The sequence below is a fragment of the Chrysochloris asiatica genome, unplaced genomic scaffold, assembly GCF_000296735.1.
Source record: "Chrysochloris asiatica unplaced genomic scaffold, ChrAsi1.0 scaffold00176, whole genome shotgun sequence".
Lineage (NCBI taxonomy): Eukaryota > Metazoa > Chordata > Mammalia > Afrosoricida > Chrysochloridae > Chrysochloris > Chrysochloris asiatica.
The window spans coordinates 2,296,607-2,319,129 of record NW_006408694.1 but is presented as its reverse complement, the minus strand read 5'-3'; the positions used below and the strand labels follow the sequence as shown (position 1 = coordinate 2,319,129).

The window sequence follows — 22,523 nt, the reverse complement described above, 5'->3', positions numbered from 1 at the left end:
TAGTCACCAGTTCAAAAACTCTCCAAATCATGAAATCCAGGTACTTAAATATAGCTAAATATTATTTTGCAAAATTAGGTGGAAAACATGTCAAATATCATTCACGTAAAACATTTTCAAGTATTTGTTGCTGTTGTTAAGTGCTGTTGAGTCGATTCCGACACATAGTATAGGGTTTCCAAGGAGCAGCTGGTGAGCTTGAACTGCCGGCCTTGCAGTTAAAATGGCTTTGCAGTCTGGCGCATTAACCCACAGCGCCACACCAGGACTCCATTTTAAAGTATATATGTAAGTAAATTAAGCTAAAAAAGTCAATGGAAGCAAAGTGTTCTGAAGTCTTTTCATTAAATGCTGAAGGAGCTCATCCTTCTTGTAGCTGGAGAGGGCACTAAGATTAAGCAGTGTGTCCAAGGTCGGAGCACAGTGAATGGAGGGGATGAGACGAAGCTGCAATTTTGCTGACTCCACTGCAAAGCTGGATTCCCCAGCTCCTGATGGCTAAACCTACTAGAGCCGTCTCCTTTGTCTTAAGTACATAATTACTCTAAACCTCTGAGAAGGATAGTGGGGAAACACATCTAAATTCTGGATTAATCTTTTCATACATCTTCATAGGTTACAGATAAATAAATAAATTTGCAAAATACATTGGAAATATATAAAAGAGCTTAGATAACAGCTTCCAGATATTTAAGTAAGTGTTTTGGGTCAGCTTTTTGGCTGACTTATATGGACTAACATGCCTCTTTCATCCCCAATACCGATTACATTTCTTTACTCTGTTCAATTTGTTTTCAGACTGTACCCTTGTTTCAAAGCAGTAGAGTATTATTCTTCCTCTGTCCAAAGAAACCAGTAATTAAATTGGCTTAAAACAATATAAAATAGCCACACAATGCTGTAATAAAAAAACAAACCCAGAACTTCAACAACCCTTCCCAAAACAGTTCCCTCTTCAGTTACAAACTCTGACTTCATCAGTGGTGGTGGTGTGCCATTGAGACGGTTCTGACTCAAAGTGACCCTGTGTAGAGTTTCCGAGGCTGTAAATCTTTACCGGAGCAGAAAGCCTCATCTATCTCCCATGGTAAATGGTATATCAGATTTTTTTTTTTTTTTCATTTTCTACAATTCTTCATGGAAAATTTTTTTTACACTACCTAAACATATACCCTCAACCCCACCCTACCTGCCTCCAAGGGGCTATATAGCATTCTTCCTGAATTTAACTTTAAGAAAAAAGTTCCTTCATATGAACTCCTTGAATTCCATCTAAGCGTCCTGGTATGGTGCTGTGGGTTAATGCTCTGGACTGCAAAGCCGATTTGAACGGCAAGCTTGATGGTTCAAGTTCACCAGTTGCTCCTCGGAAACCCTATACAGGGTTGCCATGGGTTGGAACTGACTTGACGGCTCTTAACAGCAACAAGAGATGATTAGAACTTCATAAATTTTCCCTATTTTCTTCTTTTTCCTCATTTTATTTACATGAAGAACTAAATTGACTGCAAAACTACAAATTTTATCACTGAATAGTGTGTGATTTATGCTCTTGTTATTTTTAAATTGTGCAATAATTCCTGTTAATTTTTTTTAAACTACAAAATATAGCAGTCATTTAAAAAAACACAAATCTTGTCTATAGCTCTGCCATCCAGCGATAACTACTAGTAGAACTTTCTCATACTTTCAGACTTTTCTCTATTGTATAATAAATTATTGTTAAGTCCCATTGAGTTGGTTCCAACTCATAGGGACCCTGTATAGGATTTCCGAGACTTAATCTTTGCAGGAGCTGAAAGCCTCATCTTTCTCTCACTGTATAATAAATATGAGTATATAAATAAATAAGATGTTTTATAAACTGCTTTTTTCATTTAACAATATATCATAACCATCTTTCTATGTCCATAAATTAGATTTATAAACCATATTTAAAACTTGCATATCTTTCCATTGCATGGGTGTATAAATCATTAATTTATTAACCTAGCTCTTATTGGAGTCCTGGTGTGGTGCTATAGGATAAGCACTGGACCGCAAGGTTGAACTGCAAGGTTGGAGGATCAAAACCACCAGCCTCTTCTGGGAAACCCTATATAGGGTCCCTATGAGTCAGAACTCGCAGGACGGGACACTTAATAACAATAGCTCTTATAAATGAATTTAAATTGTTTTCACTTTAAATGATTGTTGTTGTTGTTATATATGTCAAGTTGGTTCCGACTTACAGGGACCCTGTATAGGGTTTCCAGGAGTGACTAGTGAGGTTTGAACTTCTGACTGCAGTTCAAACCGACCTTGTGGTCTAGGGCATTATCCTGCAGCACCACACCAGGACTTCTTTTGAATGATAACTATACCTATTTAACTCTTCTCCTTACATCATTTTGTTGTAGGAATCTTAAAATTATTTGTAAAAATTATCAGGTGTAAATGAATGTATGAAAAAAATCCTAGAAATAACCTGGATGTCAATTATAATTAGCATTCATTTTAGTAGTTATATAGAGTTGGGTTTCTAATCCCGTTGTCAGCAGTTTGAAACCAGCAGTCCTTCCTCGGGAGAAAGATGAGGTGTTCTGTTCCCGTAAAGATTTACAGCCTCGGAAACCCTGTACAGGGTCGCTATGAACGGACTCCATGGCACACAACCACCACCAGTCACCAGCATTATCAGGTATTCTCTATGATGCTGCCATTCTGATGACTAACAATTTTTTTCTCTCTGTAGGTTTTATCAAAATGAGCGAAACCCCTTCCACTAGTTTCTCTAGGATTCATCCAACTCCTTCTGAAGGTCGAGTTTCCTACCCTCGCCATTTGAGCGTCACTCATCCTATTGTTGCCAAACGGATCAGTTTCTATAAGAGCGGAGACCCCCAATTCGGTGGCGTCCAGGTGGTGTTGAATCCTCGCTCCTTCAAGACTTTCGATGCTTTACTGGATAACTTGTCCTGGAAGGTTCCCCTGCCCTTCGGGGTGAGAAACATCAGCACCCCTGGAGGCATGCACAGCATCACGTGCCTGGAGGAGCTGCAGGACGGCCAGTCGTACCTGTGCTCGCACGGACAGAGAGTGCAGCCGGTGGACCTGGAGCGTGCTCGCCGGCGGCCACGGCCCTGGCAAAGCAGCCGGGCTATCTACCCACCTGCCCTCCGTCGAGCCTCTCCTCCTGCACTGCCTCGGAGGCTCGTGGTCTTCCGAAATGGTGACCCAAGCACGGGGCGTGCCGTGGTGGTAAGCCGGAGAGTCACGCAGAGTTTCCAGGCCTTTCTGCAGTACCTCACCGAGGTCCTGCGGTGCCCCGTGATGAAGCTATACACGACAGATGGAAGAAAGGTGTGTGTTCCCGAGGCTCTTCAAGCCGGAGTCTGTCCGTCCTTTTGCTCTATTCCGTAGTCTTTCAGCTCCATGGCATTCCCTCGCCGTATGCATTGTGGGGGGAGGGTGGATATCTTTGGGAAGAAAGTTTCACGTTGGGGTGGGGGTAGGGGTAGGAGATGGTAGAAGGTGTCCCTTTCAAGGAAAGGAAGTAGGGCTATGGGCCTCCAGGCCTCTCCCTCCATCTGGCTTCCTTGTTTGGTGGACTGGAGGTATGCGCATGATGATCACTTCTTTCTCCCAGATTCTTACCTTTCTGTCAAGTTATGAGATGTTGACACAGAATCCAGTCTCAAGGTATTTCTCTAAAAGGACAAGCCAAGGTTGGTACTCACCTAGAAGGAGAAAGCCTTGGTCTGGGGTACTGCAGGAGGGTAGGGAAACTTCACCTGCAGAGAGAGACTGTTCACAGGAGACAGTTACACGCAGCTGGAGACTCTGAAGCCGTCTTGCACAATTTTTTTTAAAAGATTTTTTTAGTTATTCTGTAAAGGAACCCTAGTGGCGTAGTAGTTGCTTACCAAAAAGGTGGTAGTTTGAACCCACCAGCAGTTGAATGGGTCAAAGATGGGCTAGTAGTCAGCTACATACAGTAAAGATTTACTTTCTTGGAAGACTCCTAGGGCATTTCTACTAGGGTCTCAGGAATCAACTTGGTGGCAAGGATTTGTTGGTTTTTTTTAATTTTTTTTTAACTTCTATAAAATAAGTCAATCTCCCTGTCCAGTACCACACAAAGACATTGCCTCCCTTGTCTGGTATGTTCAACTAACAAATACTTGGTGATTAGCTCCTTCAAGCCTAGTAAGTTGCTAAATTGATTGTTAAAACTATTAAATTATCATATGGAAAGAAGGACACTTTATGTTCCTCAAGTGACCACCTGAACTCTGCTTTTTTGTAGGTTCCCAGCCTCCAGTCCCTGATCCTGGCCTCTGGAACCATTGTGGTGGCAGGAAGGGAGCCATTTAAACCAGGAAATTATGACATCCAGAAGTACTTGTTTCCTGCTAGGTTACCAGGGATGGCTCACCATGTGTACCCCAGAGGAAATGCTAGGTCAGAAAGCAGAAGGAGTAAGTCACTTAATTATATAGTCCTTATTTTTAGCCCTGACCTTTTTTGTTTTTTTTTTTTTCAAACCTGAAAAGCAACAAAAAAATCTATGTTTAAATGACCACTTTCCTTCAACTAGAAGAGAAAATATTAGATTTTAAAAACATTCTCAAATAAAATTGGTGAAGTCAGATGATCCAATTTTATTATATTTTAGATTTTCCTAGATTGTTGTTGTTGTTAGGTGCCATCGAGTCGGTACCTTATGCACAGCAGAACGAAACACTGCCCGATCCTGGGCCAACCTCAGTACTGTTGCCACGCTTGAGCCAATCGATGCTGCTACTTGGCCAATCTGTCTTATTGGGGTCTTCCTCTTTTTCTCTGACCCTCCACCTTACCAAACATGTTATCTTTCTCCAGCGACTGATCCTTCCTGACAATATGTCCGAAGTATGAGAGACGAAGTTTGGTCATCCTGGCCTCCAAGGAGCACTCTGGCTGCACTTCTTCCAACACAGATCTGTTGGTTCTTTTGGCAGCCCATGGCACTTTCAATAATCTCCTCCAACACCATAACTCAAAGACATCAATTCTTCTATGGTCTTCCTTATTCACTGTCCAGCTTTCACATGTATATGAGGTTATTGAAAATACCATGGCTTGGGTCAGGTGCACCTTAGTCCTCAAGCTGACATCTTTGCTCTTCAACATTTTAAAAAGGTCTTGTGCAGCAGATTAGACAGTGAATTATTTATTCAAATGGATGTTATTGTTCAGTGCCCTTGAGTTGGTTCTTACTCATAGCGACTCTTTACATAATTTCTAAGGAGTGGCTGGTAGTAGCCTTGTGGTTAGTAGCCCAGTGCTTATCTTACAGGGATACACAGTTGATGAGTATGGCTTTTGCACATAAAAACAAGACAAAACAAATCCATTGTCATGGAGTAGCTTTCAATTCAAGGTAAGCCTCTGTTAGAGGATTATCTTGGTTATGATCTTTACAAAAGTAGATATCCAGACTTTTTTTTCACAGTGTGATTGTGACCTTTAGATTAGAGGAAAAACCATTTGTGCCAGACTAGGATTTTTTGCATATAACACCTAGTTAAAAAATCAGTATGCCAATATTTCTTGTTTTGGAGAAATCTCTGGAATCCATTAAATGGCGTCTCTGGTAAATGCAGAGATTTCTCTAAACAGTAGCATGCAGCATTCATAGCTAAAGTCAGCAGATTAACTGAGCCATTTTACTTTTTTCAAATCTCTAACTATAGATATCAGGAGCCCTGGTGAGGCAATGGGTTAAAAATTGGGAGAACAGTTCAAACTCATCAGATGCTCTGTGGGAGAAAGATGAGGCTGTGTGCTCCCGTAAAGATTTACCATCTTAGAAACCTTTATGAGCAGCTCTAGTCTGTCCTATGCTATGAACTGGAATAGACTTGATGGCATTGGTGGTGGTGGTGATGTGGCGTGGAGTCGGTTCCGACTCATAGCGACCCTCAGGGTTTCTGAGGCTATAAATCTTTATGGGAGCAGAAAGCCTCATCTTTCAACGAGGAACAGCTGGTAGTTTCAAACTGCTGACCTTGAGGCTCGCAGCCCAATTTATAACCACTACACTAGTGGATAACTACAAATAAGCACTACTTTCTGCAATTATCCCAGTATCCCCTTAGATTTCCTTTTGTTTGTTTATTTATAAAAGATCATATAGCCAGTCATAATATAGGTTGACTGGCTAACCATAAAATAGCTTGATAATTCCTTAGGATGCTGCTCATTGGGACCTCTATTGGTTTGCAGAAGGAGGAGGGCCTCTTCTGGTCCAAGCTTGTAGATCATACTGCATTAACTACAATTATTGTTTTGTTAAGTGCTAAAATACTGATTGCTATTTTTGTTGTTGTTGTTAAGTGCCTTCGAGTCAGTTCCAACTCATAGTGACCCTGTATAGGGTTTCCAAGGAGTGACTGGTGGGTTTGAACTACCGACTTTGTGGTTCACACTGACCTTGCAGTCCATCACCATACCAGGGATTTGATTGCGAGTTATACTTAATTTTTATTCTATTTAGAAATGGAATGATACAGCATTTCAAGTCGTTTTAATCTTAAACAATTTATTACTAAGATGGGGGAAACTCATTATTATTTCTCATTGTTATTTTGTTATATCATGGATGTATGTTGTTGCTAAGTATTGGCAAGTCAGTTCCAAACCATAGCTACTCTGTATAGGGTTTCGGTGGAGTGTCTGGTAGGTTTAAATCACTACCTTGTAGTTAGTGGTTCAGGGCTTAATAGTATATCTACTGGTAATATTTCACTTTGGTTATTTTCCTAAAATGATGTTTTTTTTTGTCTGATATAAATCACTGAGTATGCTTTTTGGCGGATTTAGTCTTCCTAAAAACAGAGAACTTTTATTTGCCAGTTTGGTAAAAGTATATTCAAATTAAGAAGAGAAATGTTTCTAGGCTTATACTCTAAAATCTTAAAGGTACCTGATGGCAAGCATGTAAAAATTTACACAGACTACAAATAGAAATTTAGCTGTCCTTAATAAGCATGAGTACCAAGGTTAACTTTATAAAGACACACATGAAAAGATAACTAGATGTTTGGGGCTGTGTCTAACTTTGCTCTTAGGAATCCTGGTGGTACTGTAGGAAAAGCACAGGACTATTAACTGCAGGATTGGCAGTTCAAGCCCATCAGCTGCTCCTTGGGAGAAAGATGAGGCTTTCTGTTGGCATAAAGATTTGTAGCCTCAGAAACCCTATACAGAATCGCTATGAGTCAGAATTGACTCGGCGACAGTGGGTTTGGGTTTGGTTTTTGGTATCTTAAATCAAGTGCCTGATTATCCAAACAAATATGCAATTAATAATTACTACTTCATTAATCTAGCCCTTTAAATACTAAACATGTTTCAACTTTCGTAAAGCTATAGATGTCTTCCTTTGATATATGGTGATGGTAATGTGCCTTGGAGTCAGTTCTGACTCAGTGACCTTGTACAGGGTTTCCGAGGTTGTAAATCTTCATGGGAGCAGAAAGCCTCATCTTTCTCCCACAGAACAGCTGGTAGTGTCAAACTGCTGACCTTGCTGTTTGCAGCCCGATTCATAACCACTATGCTGCCAGAGCGTCTTCCTTAGATAGATACAGATAGAAAATTAATACTACAAATTGCTACTTGCTTTGTTTGAATTGGTAAGTACTTGGTTAGACTGCAATCTCATTTTTAATAAACAGCCACAGAACATTTTTCATTAGAATCCTTAGGAACTCCTACTTTATACATTCCTTATTAAAATTACTTTGTTGAACTTAAATTTTTGGGAAGCTCCTTATTGAAATAACATAAGGTCTTATTTTTAGAGTAATGTTTAGATATGTACTAAACAGTACAGTGAGTTTCTCAAATAATCAATGACTACATAGGGGTATGAATGATATTAATAAATGCTTACTATGAAATTAATGGTTTTTTTCATATTGACTTTTCTTTCTTTGTTTTTCTTTGCTGCATTTTTTTCCACTGGATATTTATAACTCCTCTACTTTCTGCATTGGATTTTGACATGGGACATTTTTTACTCCTAAAATCTTGAAAGTGAGCACACATGTACCTTCAGGCCCAAGGTCCCAGATTTATTCTGTTTCTTCTCACAAAATGCAAAATAATAATGTTTGTGACTCAGACTGTTCTTATGCTCCTGAGAATTTCTTGGCTTTAGAAAAACATGATTCTCAGAATTTACTGACATATCCTTCTGAAGATGATATTGAAAAATCAGTTATCTTTAATCGAGATGGCACTATGACAGTTGAGATGAAAGTTCGATTTAAGATAAAAGAGGAAGAAACCATAAAATGGACAACCACTGTCAGCAGAGCTGATCTTTCTAATAATGAAGAAAAGTGTGAGGTAAGCAGTTTTTCAGGCAGAACAGATGATCAGTCATCCAGTTTAAAGCTTGCGGCATGTTCATTGTCTGCAGAAATCTTACCTATGGTGAAAAGCAATAATCAAGCAAACAGTTTGGTAGAGGAGATAAACACTCAACTGGAGATAAACACTCAACTGATAGATCAAAGGGTTGAAGCGTGCAGTTCTGCTAGTTGGAAGAGTGCTGCTAGGGATACAGATGCCATTCAGGGAACTCGGGATCAAGAAAAGAACCATTTTTATAGACCTCCTACTCCTGGACCAAAGAGAGTAAGACAAAAGAAGTCTGTAATAGGGAGTGTGACCTTACTATCTGAAACAGAAATTCAAGAGAAAATGATTAGACAGTTTTCCTATAGTGAAGAACTGAAAGATGAGGAAAACAAATCTGAATATCATATGTTCACACATTCTAGCAGTAAAATGTCATCATTATCTAACAAACCAGTACGTGTTCAGATCCGTAATGAGGAGCAGATGGAATCATCTTTAGAAAGAAAAAAGGAAAGCAGATTGCTCAAGTCAAGTGGTGTAAGTACTGGTGTTATAGAAACAACAAGTCAGAGGATGTTAGACATAGCTCATAGTAGCTTGCCACAGACTATTTCAGAGAACTCAATTGTGGAGGAAGATAAAGTTGATAGTGTAATATCAGGCAACCAAACTGGTATCAAGACCTTCAGACCTTTTGATAACCCCAGTGATAGGTTTAGTCCTATCTCAGCAGATACAACTCACCCTTCAGGAAACAACTCTGGTACTGATAAAACCATTTCTGAGGCCCCAGCTTCAGTAGGCTCATCAATGGTTACCACAAGAATTGAGAAACTAATTAATGAATTTGCTCAGTGTGGTTTAATAAAACTTCCAGAAAATGAAAAGTTAATTTCATCATCTATTGCAAGTAAAAGAAAGAAATCTCAGCAGCAAGTGACAAATGCAAGACATCAGGATGGGGAGAGTGTAACCAAAGGGTTCTCCAGTAAGAAGGAGAGAATGAACACAGCAGATAAAGTTGCACAGGAAACCATACTACAAGATTCCAACAGTCTCCTTAAAGAAGGAGTTCTTTGTGAAGAAGACCTGCAGGCAAAAAATCTGGTGATTGAATCGAATGTGTTCTGTTCCAAAAGTAATCTAAATTCCATGATTTCCAAGAATTTCCATAGAAATAAATTAAGTACTACTCAACATCATAAGGTTCAAGAATTTTCACCTAAAGCAAAATCCAGACCACTAAAGAAAGTGAGCTTAGGAGGACCTACAAAAAGGGAAATTGGTCAAGGAGATAAAGTACATCCTCAGAGTGAATTGAAATATTGCAAAAATGCTTTTGAAAGTCAAAGTTTATTTCACGTCTTTAACTTCCTTGAGCAACCACCCAGAACTTTTTGTCGTCTACAACCTCAAGCAGAAGTGGCATCTGGCTACTTGTCAGGAATGACAAAGAAGAGTTTAATTTCAAAAGTGAATAATTCACGCATATATTTGAAAACACAGAAAAGACGAGCAAAGTTGAAACCAGGCACTATAGTAAGTAAACAGCCTACTACACCAAGGACAAATTCCTTAGCTTCTTTGAAAAAAACTGATTTATCAGAAGAAATTGCCCATCATTCAATTCAAAATTACATACAAAGATGGTTGCAGAACATAAATCCATTTCCAACTTTACAAATTAGAAAATCATTTCCAATATGTAAAAATGACAGGAAGGTGGTAAGTTGTAACAACAGTGGTTTTCTAGGAAATCTCCAAACAAGTTCAAGAAAAAGAAATACTTTTGTTATGAGTAGTAATAAGCACATGGGTGAAAATGCTGATTTGACAGGTGGTAATGTGGCTAAAAAGGTAGGTAAGTCTCTTATTGCCAAAGATAGTGGTGAACAATTTACCAAAGACTTCTGTGAGAACCAAGTTGGATATGTGAATGGTGCTTTCTTGGTTTCCCAGAATGAATCTTCTACTTTATCTCAGTCAGCTACCGATGGCACTGATGATCATAATACTGAAACTCAGTCATCTGCTGAAAAGGCAGGGCAAGAGGTAAACCTTGCTTCTCAAGAAATAACCCTGGCTACAATAGAACAAAGCATAGAGGTTGCTGTTCAAGTAGATCCCGTTAGAGATGATGCTAAAAAAGACCTCATACCAGTCCCGTTGCTTCACCAGCTGCAAGATTCAGTTCCTAGTATTCAAAAGACTCAGAAGGGAGTTGTTCCAATGGCAGGCTCACTTTCAAATGTTTCTTTCCCTTCTCCTGAAATATGTAACTTATCTACTAATCTCCTTCTAGCTTGGCTTCTGGTAATAAACCTAAAGGGAATTATGAGTAGCTTCTGTCAAGGTGATGCTTACAAGAGTACCAGCAGATCTTCAGAAATACTTGCATTGTTGGAGGTTCTAAAGCACATTGACATCACTGAGGAAGCTGATGACTTGAAGGCTGCTATTGTCAATTTAGTGGAGTCAACCACTGATTGCTTTAGACTCACTGAAAAGGAAAAAGACATGGTTCCAATAGACCTTTCGGCAAATTGTTTCACATCTGAATATCAGAATGTTCCTAAGTACATTGTCAATGAAAAATCACAGGACGTCTTTTTGGCCAGTGTTCCTGAAGACTGTGTTTCAGAAGTGACTTGTTCTTCATTTGATATGTGCACTGTGAGTAAGATTTATCTTCCAGAAGATACCCGTAACCCCAGTGATACTTTTTTCCATAGTAACGGTTGTGCTGTGGATCAGACCTCCAAGAATAACGTTTGTTTTCCAAGAGAGGTATGTTCACTTAATGATGCTATGTCTTGTGTTCAAAAGGAGAACAGTATCCATGAGGCAGCTTGCCCAAGTGATGAGGCCCATGTTCCCATCAAAATCTGCAGTAGCAATGACTTTTTAAATTACAAGGAAAATGCACAGACTGATAACTTGGATTTAATTGGAGATTTAGAAAGAGTTGATGAAGTTCAAAAAGATTTCAATATGTTGGCAGACCCTGTGTATAAAAATAGCTTGAATACATTGGTGCCAAACCAAGATATGAGTAATTTAAGCTATTGTGACCTTTTCCTAAATGCAATAGAATCTGAAATTGGTATGAAACAGAATCATAATTCTCTAGTTCAATTTCAGAATCGTTCATTAAAGGATGAAAATCAGGATAAAAGTGTATGTACATCCTTTGATAAGGAAGACTCAAGGACTGAAGAAACAGTCTCAATAACTAACAGTATGACATCAGATGAAAGAAACATTTCAGAACTGGAGTCTTCTGAAGAATTAGAAAACCAGGACACTGATATCTTTAATACAAAGGTAAATGGAGAGCAAGGTGCTGAAGAATCAGCCCCTAAAGAAATAGAGGCTAGTAAAAATTTGCAACTCGTAGAGGTCCCTGGAAGAATCATTATAGAAGGAGAAAGAAAGTGTGATATAATTTGTGAGACAATTGGTAGAAATCTGTTAACACCACCATCTTTAGTTTTTTGTGATGATTCTAAGCATAGTATTGAAAAAGAAATCAATGAAGGAAAAAGTAAAATGAGAATAAAAACAATGGTTAAAAGCATGGAAGTTAGAAGTTATTCAGAGTCCTCTCTTGATTTAAAAAAATGCTTTAAAAGTCCAATATCTTCTGATTTGTTCAACTATAGGCAAGACAGTGAGAGTGTACAGCCATATAAAACATCCAATGGTATTTCTAATGACAGTGGTGAAGATAATACCCAGGAAAAAGAGTACAACATAGGGTTTGTTAAAAGGAGAATAGAAAAACTTTATGGTAAATCAGAAATTATTAAACCATCTCTTTTTTGGAAATCTGCACAAAGATCTCAAGTTTGTCCTGACAAATCTATGGAATTTCAGTGTGCTGGAAAAGTAAGCCGTTATGGTTCTGAGCGCCAGTCATTCCATGGCTTTGAACAGATATCTGGTAGTTCACCTGTGTTGCAAGAATTGCAGGAAGAAATGGAAGAAAAATGTGACTTTAATGGTGTAAAGGTCAATTTTAATGGGGCAGATACTAAAGAACATAGCATAAAACAGAATTATCATAACAGAGTCCTCAGGGACATAGAGGAAGGAGTGTTGATTGATAAAGGCAAGTGGTTCCTGAAAGAAGATCATTTGCTAAGGGGATCATCCCCTGAAAATCCTTGCATGTGTGGCAATGCAGACACCACATCAGTGGATACGTTACTTGATAACAAGAGGAATGAAGTACCATATTCACATTTTGGAAATCTGACCCCAGACCCAACTATGGCTGAATTATCCTCTTCTGAACTGGAGGAATTTACTCAGCCCCTTGAATTGAAATGTTACTATTTTAATTTGCCTCATGGTAGTGACTCTGAACCTTTTCTTGAGGATTTACCAGAAGTTCAAAATAAAATATGCACCATAGAAAGAATACCAAATTATCATGCAGAGGAGAAGGGTAATTGTCCATCGGGAAGATGTACAACCGTCGTCACTCATGCCTTTAAGTCTGCTGGTAACAAAGTCCATCCTGCATCTGATGATAATATTAAAAATGAGCCATTTCCTGACAATAATATGACTCATGGTACTCTTCAGGAAGGAGACTCTTTGGATAAAATCTATGCTTTTTGTGGCCAACATTGCCCAATACTAACTGTTATGATCGACCCTATAAATGAAAGAGACCGAGGATTTGCATATTGCAAAGAGTCTGATATTGAGAATTTCCTGAGTTTCCAATTATGGATGAAGATACATCCATATTTACTACAGTCAAGCAAAAACATGATCAAAGACTTGAACAATAAAAGAAGTAGGAGAAATATATTTATAGATAATGTCAATGTCATTGATAAGGAATTTGATTGGCTTTCTTTCAATAACACATATTATATGATGGATAAAAGAAGAGAATTAAAACTCATTAACTTCTCGGACTTAGAGGAAAAAAGTAATGTAAAGAAATTTCAATCATATGTAAAGAAAATGAATCTCTTGGACAAATCATTGTTAGTTTTGGGTGAAATGAGTTTATATTCTCAAAATTTCAGCAATCAGGCAAATGAAAATTTTAAAACAGTTGATGAGAATAACAACGTATTGAACAACAGATTCCAGAGCTCACAAACAAACATGAACCAAGAAATAATAGAACATATGAAATATCATTTCTTTTTGGAATGCTTGGTCAAATCTATCTATTAGATGTTTGTAAAGTTGAGACATCTTTAAATATCAGCAACAGAAATACATTAGTAATACTTCATATTTTTAAGGATAAAATATCTTCACTTGGGAAGATAAAAACTAATTAAATTTAATACATTTTTGAATCAGTAGTGACAAGACTTATAACTGATATATCTGTACAGTCCTCCATCAAAACCTTTTTTTTTTTTTTTTGTACCCTATACATGCACATGGTATAGGTTACAGGCTAAACATTTCCTTCTGCTTCTTCAAAATGAGCCTATCCTAAAAATCTTGTCCTTAGATAATCCATTTTGACATTTGTTAGTTCTCTATTTGTTTTCTCAGCAATTATAGACTTAGTTTCTATTCTGTTACTTTGGATTGTTTCTATGCAGTTGCTTTCTGAAATTGTGTAATTTCATGTGTCTGTATTTTTTCTCCTAGGGGACCATAAATACCATTAAGGACAAAGTATATCTTTTTCTTTACTTTTTTATGTTGCTAGCTCAGTGAAAAGATGTATATTGAATGTACTGATGAATAAATGGCATATACATAGCCTCTAAATACTTAATTTATTAACTACTGATTTGATTTTTAAAAGAACAATTGTAATCTACAACAACCTCAAATTTTTGTTTGCTTTTTTTGTTTTTTGCCAGATGTATGAATCCCAGTTCCCTCAGAATATCTCTCTAATAAACTTGCAAGCATTTCTCTGGGACAGGGGATTACCATTTTTGCATGATTAGCTAAAACATCTCTACTACTAAGCTAAATCTCTTGTTATTTCCTAGAAATTATTATATTTTTAGATATTAACAAAATGTCAATAATCAAAAGAAGTCATGAAAAAAAATAGTGGAAAAATTTAAGCTAGGCCTTTGAAGAAAACTGAGTGGAGCTCATATTATTTAACCTGGAAAAGAAAAGAGAAAGGTGACTTCTAAAGTTCTTCTAAAATTGGAAGAAGAATGGTTGTGAAGAACTTGACAGATTGTTTTTCCTGCCTTCACCTGCATTAATAAAACATTTAATTAGATATAAATAAAAACATGTTGCTTTCTAGAGGAAAAAATAAACTTGATTAGAGTATGAACTATGAGAAATAAATCCACTGCTTTGATACTTGTGGTATTTTACTTGAGACTCAACCAGGCAACCTTTTAGGGATCCTTCTACTTTGTGATAGAATAGGAACAAGTCTTGTACAACTTTGAAATCTAAGTTTTGTATGGAACTGACTCAAAGTACAATGGTTAATGTTCTTGGAGTTACACATGCCAAAATAATATAAATTTGGCATTTAGGAACTAAACATCTTTGGTTTCAGTTCAGTATGCGTCATAAACCCACAAGATTACGAACTGTAATTTACTTTACCAGCTGAAGACAACCTCTATATTTGTTGTTGTTAATTGCAGTTGAGTCAGTTTGGACTCATAGCGACACTGTAGTGGTGCACTGTTCTCCATACTAATTTCCATAGTAAATTTCTTTAGTAAATAGAAATATGCAAGTTACAGTGCCATGTAAGTTTCTGTAATGAACAGTGATAAATAGTAGTGAAACAAGTAGTTAGTAGTTACGTGCCACCTTGATGGTACCGACTTATAGTGACCTTATATATGCACAACAGAATGAAACACTGCCTGATCCTGGGCCAACCTCACAATTATTGCTAGGCCTAAGCCCATTGCTGCCACCACTGTGCCAAATCCAGCTCTTTGGGGGGTTTTCCTCCACTTTACCAAACATATCCTTCTTCAGTGATTGGTCTTTTTCTCTAATCCTCCACTTTACAAAACATGATATCCTTCTCCAGTGATTGTTCCCTCTTGATAATATGGCTGAAGTATGAGAGACAAAGCCTGGCTATGCTGGCTTCCAAGTAGCACTCTGGCTGTACTTCTTCCAACACAGATCTGTTGGTTCTTTTGGCAGTCCATGGTACTTTTTTTTTTTCACTGAGTGCAGGTCATTTATTCCCTTCTAGTCCTGGGTTCAGTACATAGATGACTTCACCCTTTGGATTGACAGTTTTCTCCAGGTTGCTGCTGATGATATGATAAAGTTCAGCATAGAAGGTACTCAGGTCCAGCACTATGGCCCTAAGATCCCTACAGGCCGCCTCATCTAGCTCATGCACCAGGGCCCGGTAATCCATCACATGGGTCTCCTTGGAGGCCTTGGCCACTGCGTCACCGCGTTCTGAGAAGTACTTGGAAATAGTTGTCTGGAAGGCTTCCACTTTGGTCTTGACTGCATTCATTCTCTCCAGCATTTTCTCCTGGATTGCCACCCCAAAATCATTTCCATCCTCAATCTTGGGAATCAGATGCTGGATCCATGTGATTACCAGAATTCATTTCTCTTTTAGAGTCCAGACTTCTGGTTTAACTAGGGCAAGCAGGGCCAGCACCTTCTCATTTCCAGGGAGAAAGCCACATTTAGGGGCTTCTTCTCATGCTTATCTGTTTCCATCTCATCATCCTTGGGTGGGGGGTCTGGGATAGGGATATCCAGTGGGGCCCGGAGGGACGTCAGGTCAGCTACATTGAAGGAGTCCTCTTTCAAAAGCTGGTTCAGGTATATGATCTGTGGCAAGAATGTGAAGAGGAATTCCTCAGCCTCCTGGAAGAGATTTTGCCTGAAGACATCCACCTGTTTATAGGCCTCCCCGCTCAGGTGCACCCCACAAGGCTTAGCCATGTTCCTACAGTTGTACGGTCTTTGGTCTCCACCTGGGCTTTCGCTTTCCAGTCCATGGTACTTTTAATATTCTTGTCCAACAACATAACTCAAATGTATCTATTCTTCTACAGTCTTCCTTAATCACTGTCTAACTTTTGCATGCAAATGAGGTTATTGAAAATACCATGGCTTGGGTCATCATGTTTCAATAATCTGGTGCTGACAGTGTTCCACTGCTATTCATAAGATTTTCAGTGACTAAATATTTGCAAGTAGTCCGTTTCTCTTTCTTCCTAGTCTGTCTCCATCCAGGAGTAAATCTGATACCTGTCTACCATGGTTGACCCTTCTGTCATTCAAAATACCCATGGCACAGCTTCTAGAATCACAGCAACACACAAGCCACCACAGTGCAACAGACTGACAGATTAAGTGGTGATCCATGTGTACAGTCACCATTTATGTTGTAAAGGTATTTGTAATGTATAAGTAACTGGTCTTCAGCATCATTTCTATCACCAAGGCCCTGTTTCCCAACCACCGATCCTTCCTCTTTGTTTCCAACTTTTGCATTTCAGTCACCAGTAACCATGAATGCATCTTGATTTCACATTTGCCCATTTCAGACTGAAAAAATTGGTTTGCTGTTGTTAGGTGCCATCGAGTTAGTGCTGACTCATAGCGACCCTATGCACAACATATCAGGGTCCGAGGCCTGCTCAGACCACTGCGCAGGTTTCCCGAAGGAGAAGTGAGGATTAACGAACAGGCAAGGGACACAGCTGATTGCTAGTGACAAAGTTTATTTCCAATCTAAGAGTATATATCGGGTGGTTCTGCAAGTCATTGCTGTTTTGCATAGTTACAAGTCTGTCCTTTACTGTGAATCAGGCGACCTTGGGAAAGCTCTGTAAATCAAGCGACCTTGGGAAAGCTACCTTCCCTGCTGTGTTGATAAGCAGACACTGTCTGGTTAGACCCAGCCTTAAAGCTTAGTGAGGCCTGTAAGTGTTTTGGTCCCCAACACAACAGAACAAAACACTGCCTGGTTTGACTTTGTCTTCTTGAGTTGACCTTTGGATTTTCTTTCAGCTCTTGTACCTCCTCACTTCTTCCATTTGCATTAGCATCTCTATGCTAGAGAGCAAGTTTCAGAGTTTCTTCTGACATCTATTTTGGTCTTTTCCTTGTTTCTTGTCTTCTTAATGACCTTTTGCTTTCTTCCTGTATTATGTTCATGATGTCATCCTGCAACTCTTCTTGTCTTCAGTCTTTAGTGTCTATTGCATCAAATCTGTTCTTCAGATGATTTCTAAATTCAGGTGGGATACATTCAAGTTCGTATTTTGGCTCTTGTGGACTTGTTTTCATTTTCTTCAGCCTCTGCCTGAATTTGCATATGAGCAATTGATGTTCCACAGTCTGCCCCTGGCCTGGTTTTGGCTGATGATATGGAACTGTTCCACTGTTTCTTTCGACAGATATAGTCAATTTAGTTTCTGTGTATTGCATCTGATGATGCCCATGTGTATAGCCAGTCATCTTTTTATGTTGTTTAAAAATGGTGTTTGTAATGAGCAAATCATTGGTCTTGCAAAATTCTACCATGCAATCTCCAGCATAATTTCTATCATCAAGGCTATATTTTCCAACCACTGATCCTTCCCCTTTATTTTCAATCTTTGCATTCCAGTCAACAGTAATTATCAATACATCTTGATTGCATGTTTGATCAACAGCAGACAGAAGAAGTTGGTAGAATTCTTCGATTTCATCCTCACTGGCTTTAGTGGTTGGTGTGTAAATTTCAGTAATAGTGGTATTAACTGGTCTTCCTTGTAGGCGTATGGATATTATCCTATCACAGACAGTGTTGTACTTCATTACTGATCTTGATATGTTCATTTTGACAATCACCATTCCTCTTCTATTTGTCATTCCTGGCATAGTAAACCATGTAGTTGTTAGATTCAAAATGGCCAATACCAGTCTACTTCAGGTCACTAATGCTTAGGATATCAATTTTCCTAGTCATACTTCATACATTCCATGTTCTGGTTATTAATGGATGTTTACAGCTGTTTCTCTTCATTTTGAGTTGTGCCTCATCAGCAAATGAAGGTCCTGAGGGCTTTACTTCATTCATGTCATCATGGTCAACTCTACTTTGAGGAAGCAGTTCTTCTCCAGTTGTATTTTGAGTGCCTTCCAACCTGAGGGGCTCATCTTCTGGCAGTATATCTGACAGTGTTCCACTGCAATTCATAAGGTTTTCAGTGACTAAATATTCAGAAGTAGTAAGTCTCTCCTTTCCTAGTCTGTTTTCCTCTGAAAGCTTATCTGAAACCTGTCCACCATGAGTGGACACTTCTGATATTTAAAATACCCGTGGCATAGCTTCCAGAATCACACCAACATACAAGCGACCACAGTATGACAAACTGACGAGTGGTGGGAGAAAGTTGGTAGAATCATTGAATTTCATCTTCATTGACTTTAGTGGTTGGTGCATAAATTTGAAGGATCAGTGGTTGGAAACAGACATACAGATTGTGGAGAAATAAATGGAAGGGGAGAAGACTAAACATTATTCTTGTGCTTATTGCATGTCCAGGGCTCTAATAAACTTATACATTTGCTATATTTAACCCTTTTTTTCCCCATAAAGATGCTGAGTTTGACTTTTATTATTACCCTTTTATAGATGAGAAAATTTAGGAGCAGGAAGGTACTGCACCTTTGTTGTTGTTATTAAGTGCTGTTGAGTTGGTTCCGATTCATAGCACCCCTGTATAGGGTTTCTGAGGAGCAGATGGTGGGTTTGAACTGCTGACCGCATGGTTTGCAGTCCAGTGCTGATTTTATAGTGCCACATCAGGGTTCCTAATGTACTTTTAGCACGTTAAATATCAAATCAGGATTTGAGTTCAGTCCTTTGTGTTTGAAAAGAAATGATCTTTTAAGCACATCTTTATCATGCTTTTCACATGATTTGTTGTAAGCTGTTGAGCTGGTTCTGAATTACAGCAACCCTCTATAGGGTTTCCAAGGAGTGGTTAGTGGGTTTGAACTGCTGACCTTGCAGTTAACAGTCTAGTACTTATCCTATTGTGTCACACCAGGATTTACTATACAGCACCTAGTAATTTAGCACTCCCATTCCCCAGAGCAAAGATAAAAGTAAATTATTTTTCTCTTTAATTTGGAAAGAGCAATACTTATTTTGAGTTTTATCTTTTGAATGGGAAAAGGAATTTGAGGATAAATTGATGAAGATGTACCAAGGAGACTGGGAAAAGTCACAAGAAATTTTAAAGAAAAATATGGCATGACTCATAAGAGTTTTGGCAATTACATTACTTAAACATGTATTTTGGAAAAAAGGAGCTACAGAGACAGTTATGATTTAGTAAGGCCTGATGGTTGAAAGTACTTTTTATTTAAAATGAACATGTTCATATTGCATTGAATTCTGAGGGCTAAGACCATGTTTGCTCATTTTTATATCCCAGAGCTAGCCTATTACTTGCAACATTGCTTTGTTGTTAAGTGCCATCAAGTCATTTCCAACTCACAGTGGCCCTGGAGAGGGTTTCTAAGGAGCAGCTGGTGGGTTTAAATGATGAAATTTTTGTGGTTAGCATTTCAGTGCTTCTCCTACAGTAGCACACCAGGACACCATCAGTTGGGACATGTTGTTAAGTGCCTAATCAGTACCAACCTATAGCGATGCTGTATAGGGTTTCCTAGGAGCAGTTGGTGAGCTTGAACTTTTGGCTCAAACTGACTTTGAAGTTAGTTAACCCAGCACATTAACCCAGAGCACCACACCAAGACTCCATAGTGAGCACCTAATAAATGAATTTTGAAAGCATTTATTTTCATTACCTAATATTAACTTTGTTCTATATACATAGTATCTACAAAGATGCTGAGGGATAGAACTAAGGTATATAGCATTTTATGAAGTGATATTCCAATTATCATTCAACAATATCTCTCAAAATGATTCTTTCAAACATTTTCCCTACAAGGTTTACATTCAGGAGCAACAACAAACTCATAACAGTGAAATTGAGTAAAGTAAATGAAACTTTTGAGGAAATTTAAGAACGTTATACAGACCTGAGTTTTCTTTAGAGATTAGGTGCTTGAAGAGCCTGGGATTCCAGCTTGTGTTTGGAACCTGTGGTTAGGTTCTGAAATCTCAAGCTGCAATAGTGCAATTATTATTTCTGGCCACCAGATGGCAGCTGTGCTAAATTATGCCTAAGAGTTCTCAGCTGGAGAGTTGGATGCCTAAACAAACAACAGTAACAACAGTACACCCCATATCACATGGCATAGCTCAGGCTTCTGAAATCAAGAGTACATACTTCTTAGGGAGTCAGTTTGGGTTTGTAAGATTCCTCTTTTGATCAGTATAGAAGACAGCTGATTGAAGCTGTTGTGTGCTAGGAAGCAGTCATCTTGAGTGAAAGTTACATTCTAAGCGAACATACTCCAGGGGGGTTCTCATAGTAGCAAGGCAGACATCCCTAGGAGTCTGTTTGGAATATGACAATCCCTCCCTTGCCCAGACACTGTCAGCTGCAACCAACCTGTACTACAGAAGCCCCTGCAATGGAGTCTTCTCACATTGTTAGCGCTTCACCTACCTCCCTGTGCACTGTATAGCTCCGGCCTCTGGAACCAACAGGACAAATCTCCCTAGAGTTAGTCTGCTGCTACTGCCCATTGGAGTTGAGGACAGCTGACGGCTGCTGTGTGCAAGTGGAGGTGTCACTCACAGACAACAATCTACCAGGGGACTCTGATAGCAACATTTGTTTATTGTTGATTTTCAGATTGTTGCAAACTGCTTCAAAGACCCCTGCAGTGGAATCTGCTTTCGTAGTCAACACTCTACCTGTCTTCCTCTTCACTGAATAGCTCAGGCCTCTGAAACCAATAGGACAGACCTCCCTGGAGGACAGTTTGAGTCTGTCTACTGTCCTGTCCAATGGTGAAGAATGATGACCGAGACTTCTGTGTGACAGGAAGCAGGCATCATGAGTGGACACTACAGCCATAGTCAGCACACTATGGGGTGGGCTCCGAGAACCACAAACACCCAGGTGTTTGTTCATACAATGGCAACCCTTTTCTTACTCAGTAACTGTTGGATGCTCGACAAAACTCCCACAGAAGGTTTTCTACAGAGGAGCTAGAAGGAGGGTCACCTAAGTGGACATCCCACCCCTACCCCAGCTGCAGGGCTGTTGGGGCTCTGAAGCCAACTAGACATATTTTCTTTCAGGAGGTCATTCTGGGGAGTGCCAGTCTCTTCTCCTAAAGAAGAGGACATTTTTCTGTACTTCCCATGAATACCAGCTCAGATATAAGCAGCCCACAAAGCAGGGATGGAAGCTTCAGGCAAAAAAACAAGGGGGCTCACTGGGAGTAGGTGTTTCAACTGTGCTTGTAGAAATAGAGACTGGAGGAATAACCAGAGAGAGAGGACTGCCCCTTCCGTCCCCCATTGGACAGATTGATTAGTGTAAAATATCATGACTGAGTGGTGATGCTGACTAGTACCATGGCATGTTCTGTGGTGTGTTTGGGAGATATTGAAATCTGGAACTTTTGAATCCTAAATAAGCCAGGAAATAGTACAGATAAAAACATTTAAAACTGGGGAAAACTGAGAATTAACATTCTTGAAAATCCCAACAACAACAACAAAAAAATCACAAGACACATAAAGAACAAAGAAATAATGTCCATCCAAGTGAAACTGTTGAGGGGAGTGAAAGCATTTCTAGGGATGACCAAATAATGAAAAGACTGATAGAGTATAATATGAGGGGGTTTCAAATGTTAATGGAAAAATGGAATTAAAAGGTAATGGAAGTTTTCCATGAACCTTTTGAAGACCCCTCATATAGCTATGTTAAAAGTATATAAAAGGTTAAGGGGAAACATAGACAAACAGCTGAAAGAAATAAGGAAAACAATGCAAGAATAAAATGAGAATATTTTAAAAAGTGATGTTGTAACTGAAAGTGACAATAAGTGAAACAAGAAACACAATAGAAGGCCTTACACCAACAGATTTAATCAGGCAGAAGGCAGAATCAGCAAATTAGAGGATTGTTGTTAAGTACCGTTGAGTTGGTTCTGAATATAGTAATGTTTCAAGTCCTCTTCACTTTCAGCAAGCAAGGTTGTATCATCTGCATATCGCAGGTTGTTAATGAGTCTTCCTC

The 22,523-nt window shown here is 38.9% G+C and overlaps 1 protein-coding gene and 1 pseudogene across 1 annotated transcript in view; one reads left to right on the top strand and one right to left on the bottom strand.

The window, feature by feature from the left end:
- The first annotated feature begins 2,745 nt into the window (after positions 1-2,745).
- The window catches only part of LOC102810528, a 373,438-nt gene continuing 353,660 nt past the window's right edge, over positions 2,746-22,523 (top strand). The window contains exons 1-2 of the mRNA XM_006871864.1: positions 2,746-3,342; positions 4,289-4,460. Coding sequence (XP_006871926.1) covers positions 2,746-3,342; positions 4,289-4,460 — 769 coding nt within the window. The remainder of the gene's footprint in view (positions 3,343-4,288; positions 4,461-22,523) is intronic.
- LOC102840763 lies at positions 15,560-16,293 on the bottom strand (annotated as a pseudogene).